Source organism: Sphaeramia orbicularis, chromosome 1 (assembly GCF_902148855.1).
Source record: "Sphaeramia orbicularis chromosome 1, fSphaOr1.1, whole genome shotgun sequence".
Taxonomy (NCBI): domain Eukaryota; kingdom Metazoa; phylum Chordata; class Actinopteri; order Kurtiformes; family Apogonidae; genus Sphaeramia; species Sphaeramia orbicularis.
The window spans coordinates 48,918,832-48,939,001 of record NC_043957.1 but is presented as its reverse complement, the minus strand read 5'-3'; the positions used below and the strand labels follow the sequence as shown (position 1 = coordinate 48,939,001).

The following is a 20,170-nucleotide window of genomic DNA, read 5'->3' as shown; positions in this document are numbered from 1 at the left end:
TGTTGCCACAAAATTGGTATTGTTCTCTCATTTAAGAAAATGATAAATTAACAGCTTTCATTTTTTTCTTTTTTTTTTTCTTTTTTGTTAGAAAATGGTCTCCAAAACGTCTGTAGAGCTCCCCATTATCTGATCACAACCTTAACATTAAAGAACTTCTTCCAATTCACTGATCTCTATCCAGTCCTGACTGCCTGTGTCTCTTCTGCCCTGCTTTAGGTGAACACCAGCCACAGCTCAGCAGTGAATCAGACACTTCACTCATCATGGGTGTGGATGTGGGCATGTCTGAAGTGGACCTGTCAACGGAGCTGGAGTGTGAAGGGGCCAAATCTTGATCTAATCAGAGTCGAGCACAAAGAGTGAAGGAGCTCCTGGAGACACATCTTTGGCCACGAGAGGAAGTGGCCTCACAGAAGATGGACCAATGAGCAATACGACCCAGAACAGCACAAAACGTCTCTTGCTTATCCTTACCAACATTAAAGAAAACACTACTGTGGACATGTGGCTTGCTCAGTGTCTCGCACATCGTCGTTTTGCCGGTTCGACCTCCATGGTGATCGGGTGGCCACTCACAGCTCCTACATTGTGGTGACCCAGTTTTTCCACACAATTCAACAGAAATTCTTTCAACTTGCGAAGATGGAAAGACTTTTTTCTTTTTGCACCCAAAAACCTTGCTGCTGGACACAACATGGGCCTCCTTTTACACTGGGCTCCAGCTTTAAGTATGTAGAAATATGTGCAGATGGTTGTTGTGGTATGAGATCACTGCCAACGTTAAACAGATGTTCAGCTGTACAGATGTGATGTGGAGACACAACGCGTAAACAGCCTAAAACAGCAGTCCGTTCGGGGTCCCGTACAATTGGTGTGAACTCCCACCAGCAGTTTGTTCTTTTTTTTTTTTCCCTCAGACTTGGCCACATTTTACTCATCAGAACTTGAAGTGTAGGTTTTAACATTTTATGTGGTCACGTGACATTACGGAGATGAAATATGTATGCACAAATTATGCTGTAATTTCTAAATGTAACTGTTTGTGTCTATTTTGTGAGATGTTGATTTTTAATACTTTACCAAATGATTAATCCTATTGTGGAGAGGAAATAACCAAACCCAAGCGACATATTTCCGTCCTCACTGTTGACAATCATAGAAAACAACAAGCAATTTAAAGTGATGTCACCCACTGCCCTTTTGAAGCTGCTGCTGATTCACAAATTAACACATGTCGCCAGTCATCACTACCTGCTGTCTGCTACGAGGGACATGTTTATACTAGTGCTGTAGACGTTGCTGCTAATTACAGATACACAGTTTGTTTGCCAATAACAACCAGTTCCTTTGAGTTGGCCAACATAAATATGACAAGAAGTCTGTGTGCCAGGCTTATCAGTGGTGTTTAAACAGTGTTGTTGTTGTTCTTCATTTTACACTGATTCCTTTGGCGACTTAGTGGAAATAAATAGCATCTGTATGTGATATGAAACCTAAATAATAATATAAAGGTGCGTATGACGGTTATGTAAGAAGAAAAACTAAAACTATGTAAGAAAAGATGCCTAAAAATGTAATTTGATTAATGTGATGTGATTGGAGAGAAGTGTGTTTTTAAGCTTTTTTTTTTCTTTTCTTTTTCTTAACTGTCAACATGTGAAAACAACAGACATCCACACTAATATTTCAGGTTTTTTGTTGTTGTTGTTGTTGTTGTTGTTGTTGACCTGTGTCTTTTTCAGCCAACAAACTGCAAAATGGTGCATGACTGCCTCCACCTGGTCCAGAGTGGGAATGACTCAGCTCTGTTCCTCTGCAGAGCTAAGCAGCTCAAACATCTGTTTGGGCTCCTGCAAAAAGCCACTTAACAAAAGCTGTTTTCATCATTAAAAACTCAAATTCCAGGCCAGCATTTTTAGACTTTTCCACTCTGAATAAGCACAGCTGGTAGCAATGTCTGAGGCTTAAAACAAGAGAATACATGTTTTCTAATTTGCCTTCTTAGTGTGGACTTACTCTTTTGCTGTGTCCATATTACATACTAATATTAGCCACTGTTGTGGAGGTGTAAACGACAAAGAAATTTGTGGAGAATGGATTGATTGTCAATGAGGCCTTCCTTTATTGTGCACAAGTGAGAAACTGACAGATGAAGCTTCGCCCTCTCTCAGAAGTCAGTTCTGACCTGTCCAGGAAGTCAGTCTAACTTATAGTAGCCTGCGCTAAGCTGAAATGTGATTGATTAATATGATGTATGACACTGTTTCTAACCAGAAGAAAGAAAATAAGATAAAGACAGACAGAATGTAAGACCTTGGAGTTATCCTGGGAAGTTTTGGGGAGTTGGGTTAGGCTGCACCTTGTGGTATTGTTAGAGATAAAGTAGCTTACAGAACATGCAGAGTTGAGAAACTGACTGAGAGTAAACATTCATATCTAGGCCTGTGGTTAGAAAGAGAATGAAAACTGAAGACCCATCACAGGTGTCTTATAAACTAAGAAAATACTTATGGTCAGTATTAAAATCAGTATAAACACCACGTTTGTAATTTAAATCTGTAACCGCATTTACACACATGTAGACTAAAAAATGTTTTGTATCTACAGATTTGATGACATTGTTTTCCGAGGAAATGCCTTCTTTGCTAGAACTGGCTGTGAGTTTACTCCTAGAATTTAAAAAAAAAAAAAAAAAAAAGTTTGGTGATTGATTTTTGCACTAACTGCAAAAAGACACACCATGAAGATGAAAGCTGCTGTGATTTGTCAGTTGGTCATGAAGCTGCATCCATTCGCATCCCAATTATATTTTTTAAAACTTTTGAAGATGCTGCTTTGATTTGAGAAATGTGTGCTCATCTTTCCTTTTTGACACTGAAAGTGAACTGAAAAAGGAAGAAAATCAATGCCTTTTTTTTCTTTTTGTTTACTTCTTCCTGGTTCTTTAATCAGATAAATGATTTATCAATTGTCAAAATAAACAGTGATGAAAATTTAGATGCAGAATATACACTAGGGCAGTTATTATGTAACATGGACACAGCTGTTGACCTCCATAGTGATTCTGACTGTTAATTCATTTTTATTTTTTTTATATATATAACTCAACTTCTCTTTTTCTTGGTCTGTCATGGCCCTTTCACATACTTCTTCTGTATAAATGTTATATGTGATCAGCTGGCTCTAACACCACATTCCTGCAGACTTGCACAGTAAAGAAGCACAGACCCACGGAGCCAGTGGAATTAACTGGTGATTTTCTCTTCCAGTCATTGTTTCCGTGATATTGTTGAGCCACCTGGGACTCTGTTATACAACACACACATGTCCACACACCCATGTTTCGATCAGTCACTGAGGAGTACTCGGGCAAATGCTAAAAGTTAAATTTGTGGCATTAAGAGGAATGTAATGTAGTGTTTTCTGTTGCTATGTTCATCTTAGTTGCAGCTAATTCAACCTATAGACACTACATTTTAGACAATACTGGTCTAACAATTAAGATGTTATATAGCTTTGTTTATGATGGTGCTTTATCGAAATATGCAGTTGAATATTCATCCGACTGCATCTATATTTTCCTAAATTTCTAGATAATAAGGTTGAAATGATGCGCCTCTATGAGATCATCTTTCAAATCCAGAAAAAGAATGTGAGCACATTATAGATGCAGATGTTTAAGTCTTGGCCAGTTTTATCTGGGCCTTTAAGTTTCTGTACGTCACCGATGGATAATGAGACAGCACAGCACCTAAGAAAAACCAGAGACACTCAACATCAATTCCCCCTGCTCCCCCCTTTTTGCTTGTTTTCCTCACTCCCATGAGTCGGACCTTTCTTCTGTCACCTTGACTCCATTTGTTTGGTTGGCATAGCGACAAGATGAAGCACAGCACATTCATTTTCAGTGCCAGATCACTGGAGTCTGGCTGGTACTGCCTGTTGAAACAAGTTTGGGGAAAGCCTTTTTTTTTTTTTAACAGAGAAACCAACAAATGTGACTCAGCTCTGAGGTCATCTTCTCAATTAAATCTGTTTACAGTATTTCAGTGTAGTATTTTATATACAGAATAAGTAGAAAAAAAGAGGAGACCTGTACTCAGTGTAATAAGGCTCAGAAAATAACACAGGATAATTATCTGTGGTTGTTTCTCTATTTTCCAAATAATTCCCTTTAAGTGTTCGTACAAACACACTATGTTATCCAAAACCTTATTTTCAATTTATTGAATTGCTTGCCTGTAGACAAATGGTTTTGTATGAATTTAACCTGTTCTATCAAGTACAAGATTCTATAATTCATTGCCTGGAATGAATGTAGTAATTGCACACAGTCTTTGACTCTCCTATAAATACCAAACTTTCAACTTTTTCCTGAGAAAATATTAGGGAAATATTCCGAATTTTTAAACTTGTACAATAAAGTGTTACTCTATTTAGTTTTCATTATCTGTTTATTTGTTTAAGCCTTCCTGTCTTGCACTTTATCCCTGCAGAGATTGGAGAGTGGTAACACTGAAAGACTTCTTAAAATGTAAATCTTTCAAGAAAAGAGGGCTACGGTACAGAAAATGGCACATGACCTAGTTAATGCTTGTTGTGTAATGTTGTGATCTTTTAACTGTACTGTTGTGTATTTGGTTTTGGGGGGTGTCCGCATATTGTACTCTATACCCGGCAGAAGTAACAGCATTGCTAGTTTGTATTATAAAAGAAATATGTAAGAATGAGTAGCAGTGTCTGCACATGTAGGAATGTTTCTGATTGTAAATTACAATAAATTTGATTCTGGTTTTACAAATTTTGACAAACTTGTTTATGTTCTTAACTAGAAATTAGGGTATGCATCAAGGTCACGGTTTATCTATATAGCACATTTAACCCAGAAAGACCCAAACAGCCACTGGCGACCAAAAACATCTACTGGTCTAAAAAGTATAATACCTGTTGATTCACTAATTCTATCAATACATGTAAATAATTGGTATAAAATGCAGTTTGTCATCTTTTCATGGTCATCAGATATGACCCATTTGGACATTCAGAGGCTCCATAGTGAACGTGGAAACACTGTCATTTTCTACAATATTAATTCACCAGTAAAACCTATTGAGTCGGATCAATGACAGTGGATCAAGACACTGGGTTTTATGCTTGGTTAATTAATTATTTTGCTCAAAAAGTGACTTTTTCTTCAGTTTTCACTGCGTCTGATATTATAACAATCAACTTTAATCTGAGGTTTAATGAACATCAACAAGATTAGTGACTTAAATATGGGAAAAAACTAAACAAACAAGCAGCAGTAAGTATGAACAATGAAAAAAGCTTTCACATACCCTTAAAATTTTACACAATCTAATATTATCATGAAATATGAGGAAAAAATGCTTACAGACACAAATACATGCAAATTATTATTTGTGTTTATTGTTAACAAGAAAAAAAAAAAGAGAAAACTAATTTCTTGACAGTTTCAACCTCTCATATCTTGGATCTGTTTCATTATCTGCTAAAATCCAGCTTTTGTCCTTGACAGAACAGTGCATGTGCAGAAGGGAGGATGTGCATTTAAGAACGGAACAAAACTTGGTAGAGTTCAATGCCTCAAGAGTGTTTATTAATTCAATGTATCACAAATGCATGGAATGTCCAGTAACTTTTTTTTTTCCCAGCATGTGGACAGTTAGTATGGATATTAGACTGTTACACTAGGGTTTGATTAGACTGTGTTTCTTGGCTTGTTTCAGAGCAGCAACAGGTCTAGGCCAAAGCGTGGACACTCCGGCAGTAGGTTGAAGTAACACACATTTTTGGTTTGCACCCATCCTTAAAAGAAAAATAAATAAAAAAATATGCCAAGATAAAGTCATAAAGTTCTCCACTCCACTGCCCCGCCCATTTATTCCTATGGCAGAAGTCAACGTGATTGATAGATTTCGACCAATTCTTCCACCCCAGTGTTACCTAAGTAAAAATTTTAACGATTTTTCACAACTCACATATGTTATGAACACTGTGACATCCAATTGACATAGGACAGACTCAGAGATTTAAAGAAAATTTAGTTTGTTTGAGGTCTACTGCTGCGTCTGTGCGTTGTCTCGCGAGATCTCGCAGAACAAATCTCGGCTGGAGGAGTTCATATGAGTGGGGAAAAAAAGGAGAGTAATGATTGTGAAAAATAATTTTACACACCCATAAAACGTAACGTTACAGTATTATTATTTTATTTGCTTTTTTTTTTTTTTTTTTTTTTTCATCCACGCGACTTTCTGATCACGCCCACTGAGGAGACAGGAAGTAGGTCGTTTTATATCTTTAGTGACGCGAACTGCATCGTCTGTGGAAAAGATTTTTTTTTTTTTTTTTTAGTTCGGGTTCGGTGTCAGCGTGGAAATGGGTCGCAGTGAGGAGCTCAGTGAGTTCCAACGTGGCAACGTGGTGGGATGTTATCTGTGTAAGAAGTCAGTGCGTGAAATCTCGGCTCTGTTGAACCTGCCGCGGTCCACGGTGAGTCGCGTGATCCTGAACTGGAAGCGCGGAGGGATCACCACGGCTCTGCCCCGGTGCGGCCGACCGCACAAGCTCAGAGAGGTGGACCGACAAGTGCTGGAGAAGGTGGCCCTAGAGCAGTGTCTACCGTCGGTAGCCGCCGTCACTACAGAGCTGCAGAGTGTCACCGGAGTCAGTGTCAGCAAACGGACCGTCCGACGGGAGCTGCACGAGATGGGCTTCCGCGGACGAGTACCGTCATACAACAAGCTCAAAGGTGAGTGTGTGTGCGCGCGGATGGTCAAGTGTTAGTGCAGTGTGGGCACGTGCACACTGGACATTTGTTTGCTCTCATGTTCTCCTCCATTCTCCTCCTCCCTCTGCTGCCCCTCCTTCTCGCAGGATTTTGGGGCCTGCATGTACAGATGTTTTCATTCAGCCACAAAACCATCAGGTCTGGGAAGGTGTGGGGCATTAGTTGGATCACAGGTAGATAGATAGGTGTTGATCTCTTTAGAAGAATACATGGTATAAACTTTGGAAACATCAAACACAAGATCCCCGGCCTCACTGCATTTTCAGGTAAAATGAGAAAAACTATGGCCAGTCACCAAACATGTTACTGTACTGCAGGAGTGCCCAACCCTGGTCCTCGAGAGCTACTACCCTGCATGTTTTAGATGTTTCCGTCTTCCAACACACCTGACAGTCATTTTCAGGCTTCTGCAGAGCTTGGTGATAGGCTTATCATTTGAATCAGGTGTGTTGGAAGAGGGATACATCTAAAACATCCAGGATAGTAGATCTCGAGGACCAGGATTGGGCACCCCTGCTGTACTGTTTCTGCAAAGGATGAGCAGAACACACATGCACACATCTGGAGGAGGATGACCAACGATTTGGCTACATGTAGAGATTTTGTCATTCAGCCCCAAAACCATCAGGTCTGCAGAGTAAAGTCAGGTGAGATAGATACATATATACATACATATACGCACACATACATACATACACACGTACATACATACAAATACACACACATACATATATACACACACACACACACACATATATATATATATATATATATATATATATATATATATATATATATATATATATATATATATGTACACACACACATACATACATATATATACACACATACATACCAAAAAACATACATACATACATGTATACACACACAGTGGTGGGTCTACAAAAAATGGAGGGGGGGGGTTGCAGGAGAATGGTGGGGTTAATATTATAAATGCTTTAAATCACTTAAAACTGTCATTTTTTTTATTATCAGATACTAATAAAATAAAACAATTTAACCTCACTCACTAATGTGACCACTTTTGGATCCAAAGTAGAGAAATCAGTTTAATAAGGTAGGCCTCAGTTATAGCATTAGATTATATTCCAGAGAATTTTAAATGAGACATAATAGGATGCAGTAGAGGTATTGCATTACTGCATATAATAACTACAATTATTATTATATAATATGTATTTATTATCATTCAAAAAAATTTTATATATATATATACACACACGTACGTACATACATACATACATACATTCATGCGTACATGCATACATGCTACTATGACAGGTTCAGGTAATGGGACCCAATTTTTCTACAGGGGTTGGATCAAACACATGCTCACACCCTAAAGGAGGATGCCAAACATGGTGACTCTACCATCTTTCACTTGTTGAACTGTCTGACCTGGATTTAGTGGACCTTTGAAAAAAATACGATTTTTAAGTGACGAAAATTTTTTAAATATCTGTTGCATAGCATATTAATACTTAGTTTTAGTGGTCTTGGTATTTAGAAGGATGTGGAAAATTACTAATATAAAACATAATTTTAAACATTTTTTCCATTTGACCTAAATTCAGGTGACCACTCATAATGCTGTTTCATGAAGAATAAAATGTTTTAACATCCTACAGTCATTTTGGGGATAGTATCATCTGTTTAACTGCTATATTTTTTGTAGCAGCAAGAGAAAGTCACCACACCACAGATTCCCTTACTTTGCCAGGATCTAGTTATTGTTTTTCTTTTCTTTTAGCTATTTTTTATGTACAGCAGAGTGCAGTATTTGAAAAGCTAAAGGCATAAACCATTATTTGTCTCATCTTACATGACGTCTTAAACTGGCCTGACTTCATTCGTCCACTGTTTCTGCTATTTGGGTGACCACAGTAAGTGTCTTTCCTTAGTACCAGAAGTGACAAAGCTGAAAGATCTGAAGACGCAGGACGAGCCCACGAGCCAGGATGCAGGCCAAGTGGAGGTGAGCCGGCTGGACCTCCGCGTTGGATGTGTCATCACAGCCCTGCAGTACTATCACGGCCTGTACCTACAGGTGGATGTGGGAGAGGCTGCTCCCAGGACAGTGGTCAACCAGCTGGGTCAGCACATCTCTGTGGCCCAGGTAGAGTAATACCTTCACATGACGAAATGCCTCATTATCAGGTAACTTTTATCTCCACACATTGTTATAGATCCGGTAATTACACTGCAAATCCCCATGGTTTATGTATAAGAGACCTCTGTACTCAAACATAATTTTTTTCATTTCAATTTTTTATTAATTTAATTTTTAAAATAGATAGATAGATAGATAGATAGATAGATAGATAGATAGAATGTTTAATAGTGTAATTTTTTTTTAGAATTTATTTTTACCAATACATGAATTGTATTTGCTGCTACTATAAATAGATTGACATGTACACGTAATATTCTGCTGTAGTTTATTCGTTATATGACTGCATGGTCTTTAACAAGGTGAGAGAAACAGTATCTCAATTCTCTGTCCTGTGCATCTAGTGAATCGACAATAAAAATTATATGAATCTTGAAATACAGTTAGGTCCCTAAGTATATGTACACTGACACAAATTTTATACTTTAGCCTCTGTACATCAGAGCAGATGTGAAATAAAACAGTTAAGATGTGACTGAGGTGTGCCGTTTCAGTCTCAATTCAAGGAGTTTAGCAAAAATATTCTAACCATTTAGGAATTACAACTATTTTATATATATTCCTTCCATTTTCAGAGGCTTAAAAGTAAATGGACAACTGTCAAACAGCCTCATGTCCAGTTGTGACCCGTTCCCTTTTTATTCTATAACAAACTAGACTCAGAGAGTACAGACATCCGCCAAGGCACATCAGTCCCCACCATCACCACCAAAATTTATTCATTTGTTCCTTGTGCCATTATCAACATTTCCTAAAAATTTCATCCAAATCCTTCCATAACTTTTTGAGTTATCTTGCTAACAGACAAACTGACAAACCCCGATGAAAACATAACCTCCGCCGTTCCTTGGCGGGGGTAATAAAGCTCTGGAGTCAATTCGTGATGGAGAAACTGAAGTTCTGTGAACCACTGAATCAATGTAAAGTCATTTTGCTGAAATGGTTCTGTTTTTTGCAGTGTTTGATGCAGTTAAATATGGCGACATCTGCTGGACAACCTTCAACATTATATTTGAAGGAAACACTGAAAGGACAAGGTGTCAGGAAACTATTGCAGTGTTATGTATAACAGTAAAGGTTCTATGTGCATCTTGAAATTTGTGACTGTAAAGGTCATTGTGCCATCATAAAATACAGTATTTAATAGAGATATGTGTTTTCACACTTGAAAGAAATACAAAAATATATTTGGAAATTTTGTGTAACTAGACACTGTCAGGGTAATCCAATCAATTTCTCGTAAACTATTCACCCAATTCCAAGTTAAGACGTGGGTAGAATCATATTTGTCTTGGTTTAAGTGAACTACCCAAAAAGGACAGTGATTTAGCTTTATCTAGTTTACAGTTATCTTTAAATTAAAATTAAAAATGAATCCTTGACTAAGCAGGGTATCAGTGAGCAGGAGGGGTCAACTGTTGCAGAGGGGTGGGGGTATTAGTAACCTCTGCTGACTTTTTCTCTTGTTTCCATTTGTTTTTATTGTTTGTTGATTTCAGTTTCATTGTGCACAAGTACTTTGAAATTAGTCTTTGTCTAGTTTTTGTGTTGCTGTTTCAATTAGTATGAAGAATGCCTTGATTTATTGAAATTGAAAAAAAACGAGGATAAAGGTTTAGCTGTTTATTTTTGGTCCAATATTGTGCAATTCTATTTTAAACATTAAAGTTTGTGGAAAATAAAATAAAAAACAAGGTTGATTTTACATGCAGTTCTTTTTAAATACTGTACTTTCCGGGCTATAAGCCGCACCTGACTATAAGCCGCAGGTGTCCACGTTGTAACATGAGTTATTTACACAGAAAGATGGTGAACAGAAAGATTATTTAAATATTTATTTCTGTACCTTAACTGCTTTTTTCCAAACAGTGCCTGTAACATGGCAGGAAAACAGCAGGAATATGGCTGGTTAAAAAACCCAGAAAAGTCATTGATCACTACCTTCATCTTCCTTCTGCGCACTGAAACCACTGAAGTCATCTTCTCCAGTGTCAGAGCTGAACAGCTTCAGAAAGGCTCCGTCACACACCTTCTCAGTCTCTCTTCCGTTGTCACTCTCACTGGCACTTCTGTGCAGCAGCTCTATTTCCTTCTTGGACAGACACATCGATTGCTTTTAACTTAAAAGCTGCATCATATCCATTACTTCGTGTGTTTTCCATGATGAGGTTTTTGCATGACACACAAAATGATTAAGTTCAGCTTAAAACTTCTCTTTGCATCACCTCTTCCACCTGTCTGTCTCCCTTTTGCGCTTCCTGCTAGAGCGCCCCCTGGAGGCCGTTAACCCGTAAAAATCTATACATGAGCCTCATCGTTGGATAAGCCGCAGGGTTCAAAGTATGAGAAAAAAGTAGCAGCTTATAGTCTGGAAAGTACGGTAATTAATAATTTCTTTTTTCCATGTTGCATTAGATTTTATTTAGTTTACGGCTTTGAAAATAGGTGTTTGTTTTCTTTTTCTTTTTCTTTTTTTTTTTTACTTTAATTTCAGTTAACAAAATGATTTTCACTGCTTAACTGCATTTAGTACTTTTTGTCAACTATATAAACTGTTGTTGCAGCAGATGCAAACAGAGGCACAGCCTTTAATGGACTATTGTTCTACTGTTGCATATTTAACTTTTTACTGCATCCCCTGAAACATTTTTGCTCACTCTGTTATTTTGGCCTGAGGGGTGGAGGGGGGTCATTGACCTAAAAGTTCAGAGCCTATCTGTTTACTTTATATAATTTATATAATGAGGCACATACTCCACAAACCTTTGGGCAGAGTACATTGAATTAAAAACCATCTGAAAATATATTTTTTCTCTTGCAGATACAGAACCACAAGGTTGTCATGCTGTGTAACCTGAAGCAAGAGGTGATGAAAGATGTTGTGTCCAATGGTATAATCTTATGTGCCACCTCACCGGACAAGGTGGAGATCCTCGAACCTCCACCTGAAGCATCTCCAGGAGACAGAGTTACCTTCCAGACCATCACAGGTACTACACATTGAATCTGTGTCAGTCAGACAGCAGAGTTTGCAAAAGGATTGTCACGTAGTTGACCCAGCTTATAATACACAAAATGCTTCTGTCTTTAGAAAGTGAAGATTATCTGTGGACCAGATCATCAGAGCAGCTTCAGCAGCTATTCCTCTAAAAACACCAATCCTAATGTGTCCTCATACTCTGAACAGGGTGCTTGCACAGGTCTTGAAAGTCTTAAAAAGTATGAAGTCTGGAATTTTGTGTGAAAGTTGTAATAAAGAATGGAAAAAGTTTCTCTCATAGAGGAAAGGCACATAATCTTGTAAGATAAGAAATACATGAGGAAAACATATAAAAATCTGGATAGGATTTCACTACCTGGTCAGTACTGGAATGATTCTCATGAAACTTGTTTGTGTGATATTCATGCTTTTGTCACTTTTGTGATTTTTATAGGTTTTGAAAATGTTTCTGTCTTTAAAGCATCATTTACTATGAATTATACATTCATTCATTCATACATTTATTAAAATGAACTTTTCTACTACACACAACAGGTACAATCTCAACCAAAAAAAGTTGGCACACAAGTATAAAGTACATAAAGTCAAGGTCTTGGGGGGGATTCTGGAATTTTTATTTGGAGGAAGAACAAGCACCCTGACTGACCATATATTTAAAATCTTACTGTTTAAAGTCCATGCCCATAACTGCTTATGTGACACCTAAACAAAACTCCACTCCTCTTAGACGTTGACCAATAGGAAGCTGCTGAAGACACTTGGCGGCACAGCAGAGTGGGTTTGTTGGAGGATAAGGCCACGATGAGAAGAGGTAAACTCAAGGTGGTGATCGAACTGAGCCATTGCACAAATTAATAATAGGTGTCAAAACTTTCCTTTGGTCGTTGAAATCTTTAGTTGTAACTTGCCTGTATTTTAAGAGGTGGTAAAATCATGGATCATGTTTGTACTTCAAAAGATCTCTTGGTGGGCAGGATGGTGGGGCAAGAAGATCCTGGGTTTGATGCCTTTCTATGTGAAGTTTGCATGTTCTCCTCTTGTCTGTGTGTCTCCATGGATACTCTGGCCTCCTCCCACCATCTATATAAAGTTTAATAATCTAAGCCGCCTGTAGGTGTGAATGTTTGTTTGTAAATGTCAGTGATGAACTGCTGACACATCCAGGGTGTACCCTGTCTTCACCCGTTGGTATCTGGGATTGGCTCCAGCTTCCCCACAACCCTCCAGATGATTAAATGTTTCAGAAAATGAATGAATGAATGAATGAATGAAAAATCTGATCTTTTGGCCAGCCCTACTTTGTAGATAAAAATGTGTTATTCTAAGATAATGGAAACAATAATTTGCCGTTACATGTGATTACACACAAATGAAACTTACAGTACTGGAACAAAGTTTTCAGACTCAAATATTATGAAATATTGGTGGAAAAATCATTTTTGTTTCAAACAATGTGGCTGCATTAGACAGATGCAAACATATGCAAATGAAATTATTATTAATTATTTATTGTTAACAAGAAAAAATAATCAAATTCTTGACCGTTTCTACATGTCATGTCCTGGATCTGTTTCATTAACTTGCTGAAACTTCAAGTTTTGACTTCAGTGGAACTGAGCATGTGCAGAAGGGAGCGTGTGGGTTTGGAGAACGGAACAATACTTGGCAGAATTCAATGACTTACCAGTGTTTCTTAAAGTTGGGGTAGGAGATCTTGGAAAAACACTTTGAGCAAGTTACATTTTGAAAATACACAATTTCAAAAGCCCAAACCCCTTTCCCCATCCCCTCGAAGCCACGCCTCCAGAGTACTGCCACACACAATGCTTGTTCCCAAGGGTTCACGAGCGTTGCACAGTGACAGTTCGCCCAGTTCCGGCTCACGGATCCATGTGTACCTCATTCAGTCTCCTCCAACACCTCCGCTCTTACAGAACAGCCCCAGTTCAGACCTATCTGACTGTTACATTTCCTAGTGATTTATGTCGGTGACAAAACAGTTTGCTGGTGAACTTTCCATCCTAATATAGCTAATTTAGCCAAGCTCTGCTCTGGCTCTGGCTTTGTTTCCTGCACTAGTGTTCCAAACCTCTTAGAAAGCATGATTCATGCATGAAGAGGGGTATGCGCAGAAGGGGGAGGGACAAATGGCAGTTGAGTTTGATAGACTTATCATTGTTCAGTCATTTCGATGGGCCAGTTAAAATAATTGGATGGTGTTTTTTCAGTCCTGTCTGTTCCACAGGTGACGAAATGTTTTTATTTTTCTGTTTGAGCACTTAATTAATTGGTTGTAATTGGGGTGTGATGGGGATTTTAAGCAATATAGTAAAAAATGCTCCAGGAAAACATTTCCTACTCCACCTTTAATGAAATATATCACAAATGCGTGGGGTGAAACTTCTTTTCCACCACTGTAAATATGAAAAACCACTGAATGTTTCATTTCTATCAGCTCCCCTTGAATCCCACCCATTGATACTTAAGGTGCCAGGTATTGAACTGTTAGAAGTAACTGTTTTTCAGAAAGTGTAAAAATAGTGCAGTTTGAATGGCATTTACAGGAAAAGCTATTTCATGACTGAGCGTACCTCCATGAACAATGTGGAGTTGTTACACATGAGGATTTGCACCACTGTTTGTAGCACAGGACTAAATCCACTGCATGAAGTTTCGAAAAAACTCCTCACCTGTGAAACTGACTTGCTTGCAGGTGAACCGGACGCAGAGCTGAACCCTGCAGAGAAGATCTGGGAGCAGATTCAGCCAGACCTGCAGACAGATGCCCAGTGTGTTGCAACCTACAAGGGAGCTGCCTTGGAAGTTGTCGGCAAAGGGGTGTGCAAAGCCCAAACCTTGAGCAACAGTGAAATCAAGTAAGCCTACAGAGTGATTTGAAGTAGCTCAATGCAAGTCCCTTCATTCACTCAGCTTCCAACATCCAGTGGAAACCTCTCTGAGAGTGGACTGGCCAAAAATGTATAATGGTGTAGAAAATGACATGGGTGTCATATTGTCCTGTCTACATACTCCTCTGTTAAATGTAACCAAAGAAAAATAATAATCGTATGTTACCCTCTGTTGGAGTATATGAATGTTACTTTTGCATTATTTTGCATTATTTCTAGTTTAATATTTGGCCACAGGGGGGCAGTGCAGCATCCTGAAAATGTACTGTATGTATGCAGCGAAGATGGGAAAGAGATCATATCCTCCTGAGACCCAGCAATGCTTTTTTGTCCTCTGTAGGGGACAAAAGTTTGACAGTTTTACTTAAAAAAAAATACTGTCCATTGCAAAAGACATTCCATTAAAAAAAAAAATAAAAATAACTTTAGAAATGTATACGAAAAAACTCTTGCATTATGCAGTTTCCAATCAAGACAAACATTTAAAGGGGTCATATTTTGCTAAACCCACATTTATTAGTCTGTGGTTCATTTATTTGTGTTTTTGGACCCTAATAGTTCATAAAGTTTGAATTTGAACCCTCCAGGTGCTGCAAAACTATCTTTATATTAATTCTGGCAAAAATCGAGTGTATTTCTACAACCTGTTTTAATTCCTTCTTAATTTGTTACATCTATAACTAGTTACATCACAACATTTGCACATATAAGGTCAAGACTTTTGCCAAATATTTCTCCGAGTACGACATAATTGTTTATCAGCAGCAGTGGTTGGAGTCCATACTGAAAATATGTCCAAACTTCAAGCCGATTACCTAAAATGTTCAGTTGTTGGTTCAACAGGACAGAGCAGCACAGCTAACAACCTGGAGGGGGCGGGGCCTGAAGTGACTCATTTGCATTTAAAGGGCCAGCGCTCAAAATGACCTTTCTGGTGTCATTCCTCAGAAATAGGGTTGAAGATGGACCTGTGGAGTTGAATTAATGAAGAATTCAGACCCAAGCATAGCATTTATAGTTTATGTAGACCACAGGGAAATGTTTTAAAATGCATAATTCCATTTTAAAAAAGCAAAATATCACTCCTTTAACCCTTGTGTGGTGTTCAGATTTTTGTTATTCAGCCAGTGTCCGTGGATGTGGTGGACCCACTGCATTTTTAGGTTTTTAAGCAACATTAAAAGCATATATGTTTAATATTTGCCTTTTGCCTTTGCTGGATCACATTTACGAATCAAGTGCTACTCGTTTTTTAGTTAGTTTTTTTTTTTTAATGCAATGTAATCAAGATATGAGAGGAAAAAATTCATTTAAAAAAAAAAACCAATTACTCATCATTTTTCTTTTAATAAAAAATGAAAACAGGTCCCACAGACTCAAACACCATACAAGGGTTAATGTAAAAAAGCTGCACCTTTCACTTTCCTGGGTCTCAGGAGGATATGATCACACGATACACTGTCCCTTCTAATGTGATGAGGTTCAAGGGGAAATTCTTACACAAAAAATCCCACTTCATTCTAATATAAAGTAAAATATTAAAGCTTTCCCATGACGATACAATGGTCTTTTCCAATAAATGATCCTGAAAGTGAATACTCAAAATTTGTAAGAAAAAACCCCAACACGCTGCTGATAAAGGATTGAAATGAGTGTGAACGTGTGTAATGCACATGCGTACACAAATAGGGTATATGGACACTTCTCCTTATAGGGTAAAATAATTCTGTTTCTCTGTAGTTTACCTTAAACTTGCAGAAATTTATATGAACTATCCTCGATTTCAATGGAAAATAAGTGTGTCTTGCTCTTTTGTTTTATGTACTGTATGTATTTACTGTATGTTCTGTTACGGTACTCAGTACATTTGTTTTCTAATTTTTTTATGTGACTCTATCAGTCATCTGTTTTGCCTGTTAATGATTACTAATCTTTTTTTTTCTATCTTGATGGGAAAAGTTAATGTCTTTATTTTTTGAACAACAAAAAATAAACAAGTGTGTCTTAGCTTTGACATGAGCTCTTTGTTTTTTTTCTCTCATTGGAGGAGGGAGAAAACAACAGCAGTGACCAATTAGAAGAACAAAAACAAGTTCTTCCCTTATTTTAAAGGAAGAACTGAAAAACTGCAGTGAATAAGGATATGATTCAGGAACAAAGAAGGAACATTATGTTCTGACACTGATACAGCACATGTCTTCGATAGAACAGTGGCTCCTTTTTATATTCAGAAATACAGATTTAATTATATAGACTATTTACTTATCAGGTTTACCAGGTTGAAGAAGAAGACCCTTTAAGTCAAGTAAATAAAAGAAAATTTAGCCTATACACTTTTTACAAAGGATGGAAGTATTCTCATGTAAGCACTGAAAGGGGTTCCAGTGGGTTGACGAAACCTATAGTGTGGCGTTAATAAACCCGTCGTAATATTAAAAGGTCACAGTTCTCAGATGTTAATGTCATTTCACCCCCTGACCTACCTACAATGCTCTGGTTGTGCACAAACCCGTAAATGAAACCGGTGTGGCCTCAACATCTGCAGTAACAGACTGGAGATGTGAGTCCTGCAGGCTCCTGTGTTAACTCTGTGGTTTTTTTCAGAGGGGAAAGTTTGTAAACATTTGCCTGAAGCTATGTCTCATTTGAGTCGAGTGAAACTGAATAAAAACGGTGCTCCCCCACTTCCCACATCCTGTTTTTCAAAGGCCTTGAAGAGCAGGAAACCAAACAAAACTACCTTTCATTCTTATGTGTTTGTGTTGTATGTTTAATTTTTAGTTCCTAACACAGTGGTTCCCAACCTTTTTTGGCTCATGACCCCATTTTAACGTCACAAATTTCTGGCAACCCCGAACATTCAACACGGAGACTTTTTTTTTTTTTTTTTTTTGCTAAATCAATTTGTTTTTGATCATATAATAGTTTGCAATACTATGTTGCAAATAAACGTTAATTTTAGACGACATTTAGGCTATATAATGTATATTATTATGGACAGAGGCAGAAAAGCCAGGTGTAGATTGCTGCACAAAGTGAGAATTTTATTTTCCTTGGTCAGGATATGTACAGTCAGTCCAGCTTGGATTTACAAGGCTGACAATTAATACTGAACAAACAAGAACTCAAACTATGAATTATGAAAGAGCTGCAGCATCTGAAACCGACCACAATGAACATTTGACAGATAAGCAGAACCACAGTGCTTCAGTTTCAGCTTCACAGTTTGTCATGTCTGTTATGTGATTGTCTCTGTCAACGCACCATATGTTTTTATTAGTTCATTTTTGTTTCTTTGTTTGTGTGTTTTTTTTAATCAATGACTAGAAAATTCAGGCGACCCCATTAGAATTCCAGGCGACCCCACGTGGGGTCCCGACCCCAAGGTTGAAAAACACTGAATTAATATAAGGTTATGCTAATAGTTACAGGAATGTTAGATTTCATAACTGGTTACTGATATGTACACCATAGGAGTGTGCCCAAATGGTAAACAGCATTACAAATTAACCAGGATACTAGTATTAAATCCAAGAATATGAATAACCAACTTTGTCAGTGTTTCACCTTAATACCATATCCTGAAATTGACCAAAAAAATAAGATAAACTTTATAACAGGGGTACTGGTACACAGATAAACACAATTTTAAAAAGATCGAACATTTTATTTAAATGAGTCAGGATTCCGTGAGAGAAATCTTTCCTGTGCTAAAAACTGGCAGCCATATATTTTTTATTAGTAAAGGTTTTTTTTAAATCAGGTGCTAGAAATTTCAGGCGACCCCACGTAGGGTCCCGACCCCAAGGTTGAAAAACGCTGTACTAATATGTTATTGTTGTGGTGTAAAGCATCATGGGATACATAATATTTCTGCTTATACCATGACAATGGAAATATACTTTACTATTTTAGTTTTCGACATATTTAGTAAAATTTCAATAAAACAGCCCTTTAATATGACCTTTTGATATTCTGTTTTCTGACTTTGAAGTTTTTGCACATTATTTTAATTTATATGTGGGGTAGCTGTGGATGGTTCATCCTCTGTCCACATGTCAAAGTGTCCTTGAGCAAGACGCCAAACCCAGTATCCAAAGTGGAACCAGGTTTCAAATGGGACACATGACAAAGCATTCTGAGAACCATCTGGGTCTAAACAGGTCCGTCCATTTACCAGTACTTTCCTGTCTTTTGTTGTCTGTTTAACCCATAAAGACCCAGTGTTATCTTTGTGGTACCTCCTAAATTAATTTTTATCTATATTTAACCTTTCTTAAGTGATTTATCAACATTCATCATAATATTATCCTGTCCATTTTGTATTTTTTCATTGAAAATCATGTATTTTCCTGTTTTTATTTTACTGATTATGTGCTTTAATCATCATGCTGAGATTACATTTGAGGGTTGTCATACCAAAAAAAGAAAACTTGAGAACAAGTGACTTTTTCAGTAAAATATATCATTAACTGAGTATAAACCAGGTGTCTCCATCCACTGTCAGTTATCAAACTTCATGGGTTTTACTGGTGAATCAATGTTGTAGAACATGACGGTGTTTCCACGGTAACTACAGAGCCTCTGAACATCCATATGGGTCATATCTGATGGACATGAAAGATGACAAACTATTCTACACCAATTATTTATATGTATTGATAGGATTAGTAGATGAACAGGTATTAAACGCTTTAGATCATTTGACGCTTTTGTTTGCTGGTGTATATTTGGGTCTTTATGGGTTAATTACATTGATTAAAATTTTTTATTGTACCTAATGTTGAGTTGTCACTATTGTCAATAATCAGTTAGTCCAATTATTTCTAAAGTTGCATAGCTGGACTCAACGTGATTTTTTTTTTTTTTTTTTTTTTTTAATTCATAAAAAATTTGAATTTTGACCTAATTTTCCCAAAATGTAGTCACATCTATTCTGAGTCACTGGTAATCTATAAACCAAGTTTGGTAGGAATTTAGCCAATAGTTTTGCAGCTACAGACATGTGAAATTTTGCCCATTATAAAAAAAATGGGGAAAAAAAAGATTTTAAAAAAATTCATAAACAATTTAAACTTTTACCTACTTTTCCCAAAATGTAATGACATTTATTCTGAGTCACTGGTGATTCATAAACCCAGTTTAGTATGAAATCAACCAACAGTTCTGCAGCTACAGACATGTGAAATTTGGCTCATTATTAAAAAAAAAAAAAAAAAAGGGGGAAAAAAAAAAAAATTCATTAAAATTTGAAC

General features: G+C 37.3%; 2 protein-coding genes and 1 long non-coding RNA gene across 4 annotated transcripts in view; 2 read left to right on the top strand and 1 right to left on the bottom strand.

Moving 5' to 3' along the window:
• The window catches only part of rnf150a (ring finger protein 150a), a 38,544-nt gene extending 36,881 nt beyond the window's left edge, over positions 1-1,663 (top strand). Inside the window, exon 7 of the mRNA XM_030140389.1 lies at positions 220-1,663. Within this exon, the coding sequence (XP_029996249.1) occupies positions 220-338 (119 nt within the window). The 3' untranslated portion in view covers positions 339-1,663. The remainder of the gene's footprint in view (positions 1-219) is intronic.
• Positions 1,664-1,722: 59 nt separating this feature from the next.
• LOC115423605 (uncharacterized) lies at positions 1,723-4,789 on the bottom strand. The gene is made up of 2 exons (XR_003935989.1): positions 2,542-4,789; positions 1,723-2,057 (listed from the first exon to the last, which is right to left on the bottom strand). It is a non-coding gene; the product is annotated as an uncharacterized LOC115423605 (long non-coding RNA).
• Positions 4,790-6,204: 1,415 nt separating this feature from the next.
• Positions 6,205-14,913, top strand: LOC115423557 (aminoacyl tRNA synthase complex-interacting multifunctional protein 1-like). 2 transcript variants are annotated; one of them, XM_030140422.1, is made up of 4 exons: positions 6,205-6,775; positions 8,743-8,951; positions 11,827-11,995; positions 14,720-14,913. In XM_030140422.1, the coding sequence occupies exons 1-4, from the start codon at positions 6,403-6,405 to the stop codon at positions 14,884-14,886; spliced, it is 918 nt and encodes a 305-aa protein (XP_029996282.1). In that variant the 5' UTR covers positions 6,205-6,402; the 3' UTR covers positions 14,887-14,913. The 2 variants fall into 2 exon arrangements, with proteins under 2 accessions (XP_029996282.1, XP_029996273.1); XM_030140413.1 differs by having other exon boundaries at positions 6,209-6,775; positions 8,737-8,951.
• Positions 14,914-20,170: the final 5,257 nt, after the last annotated feature.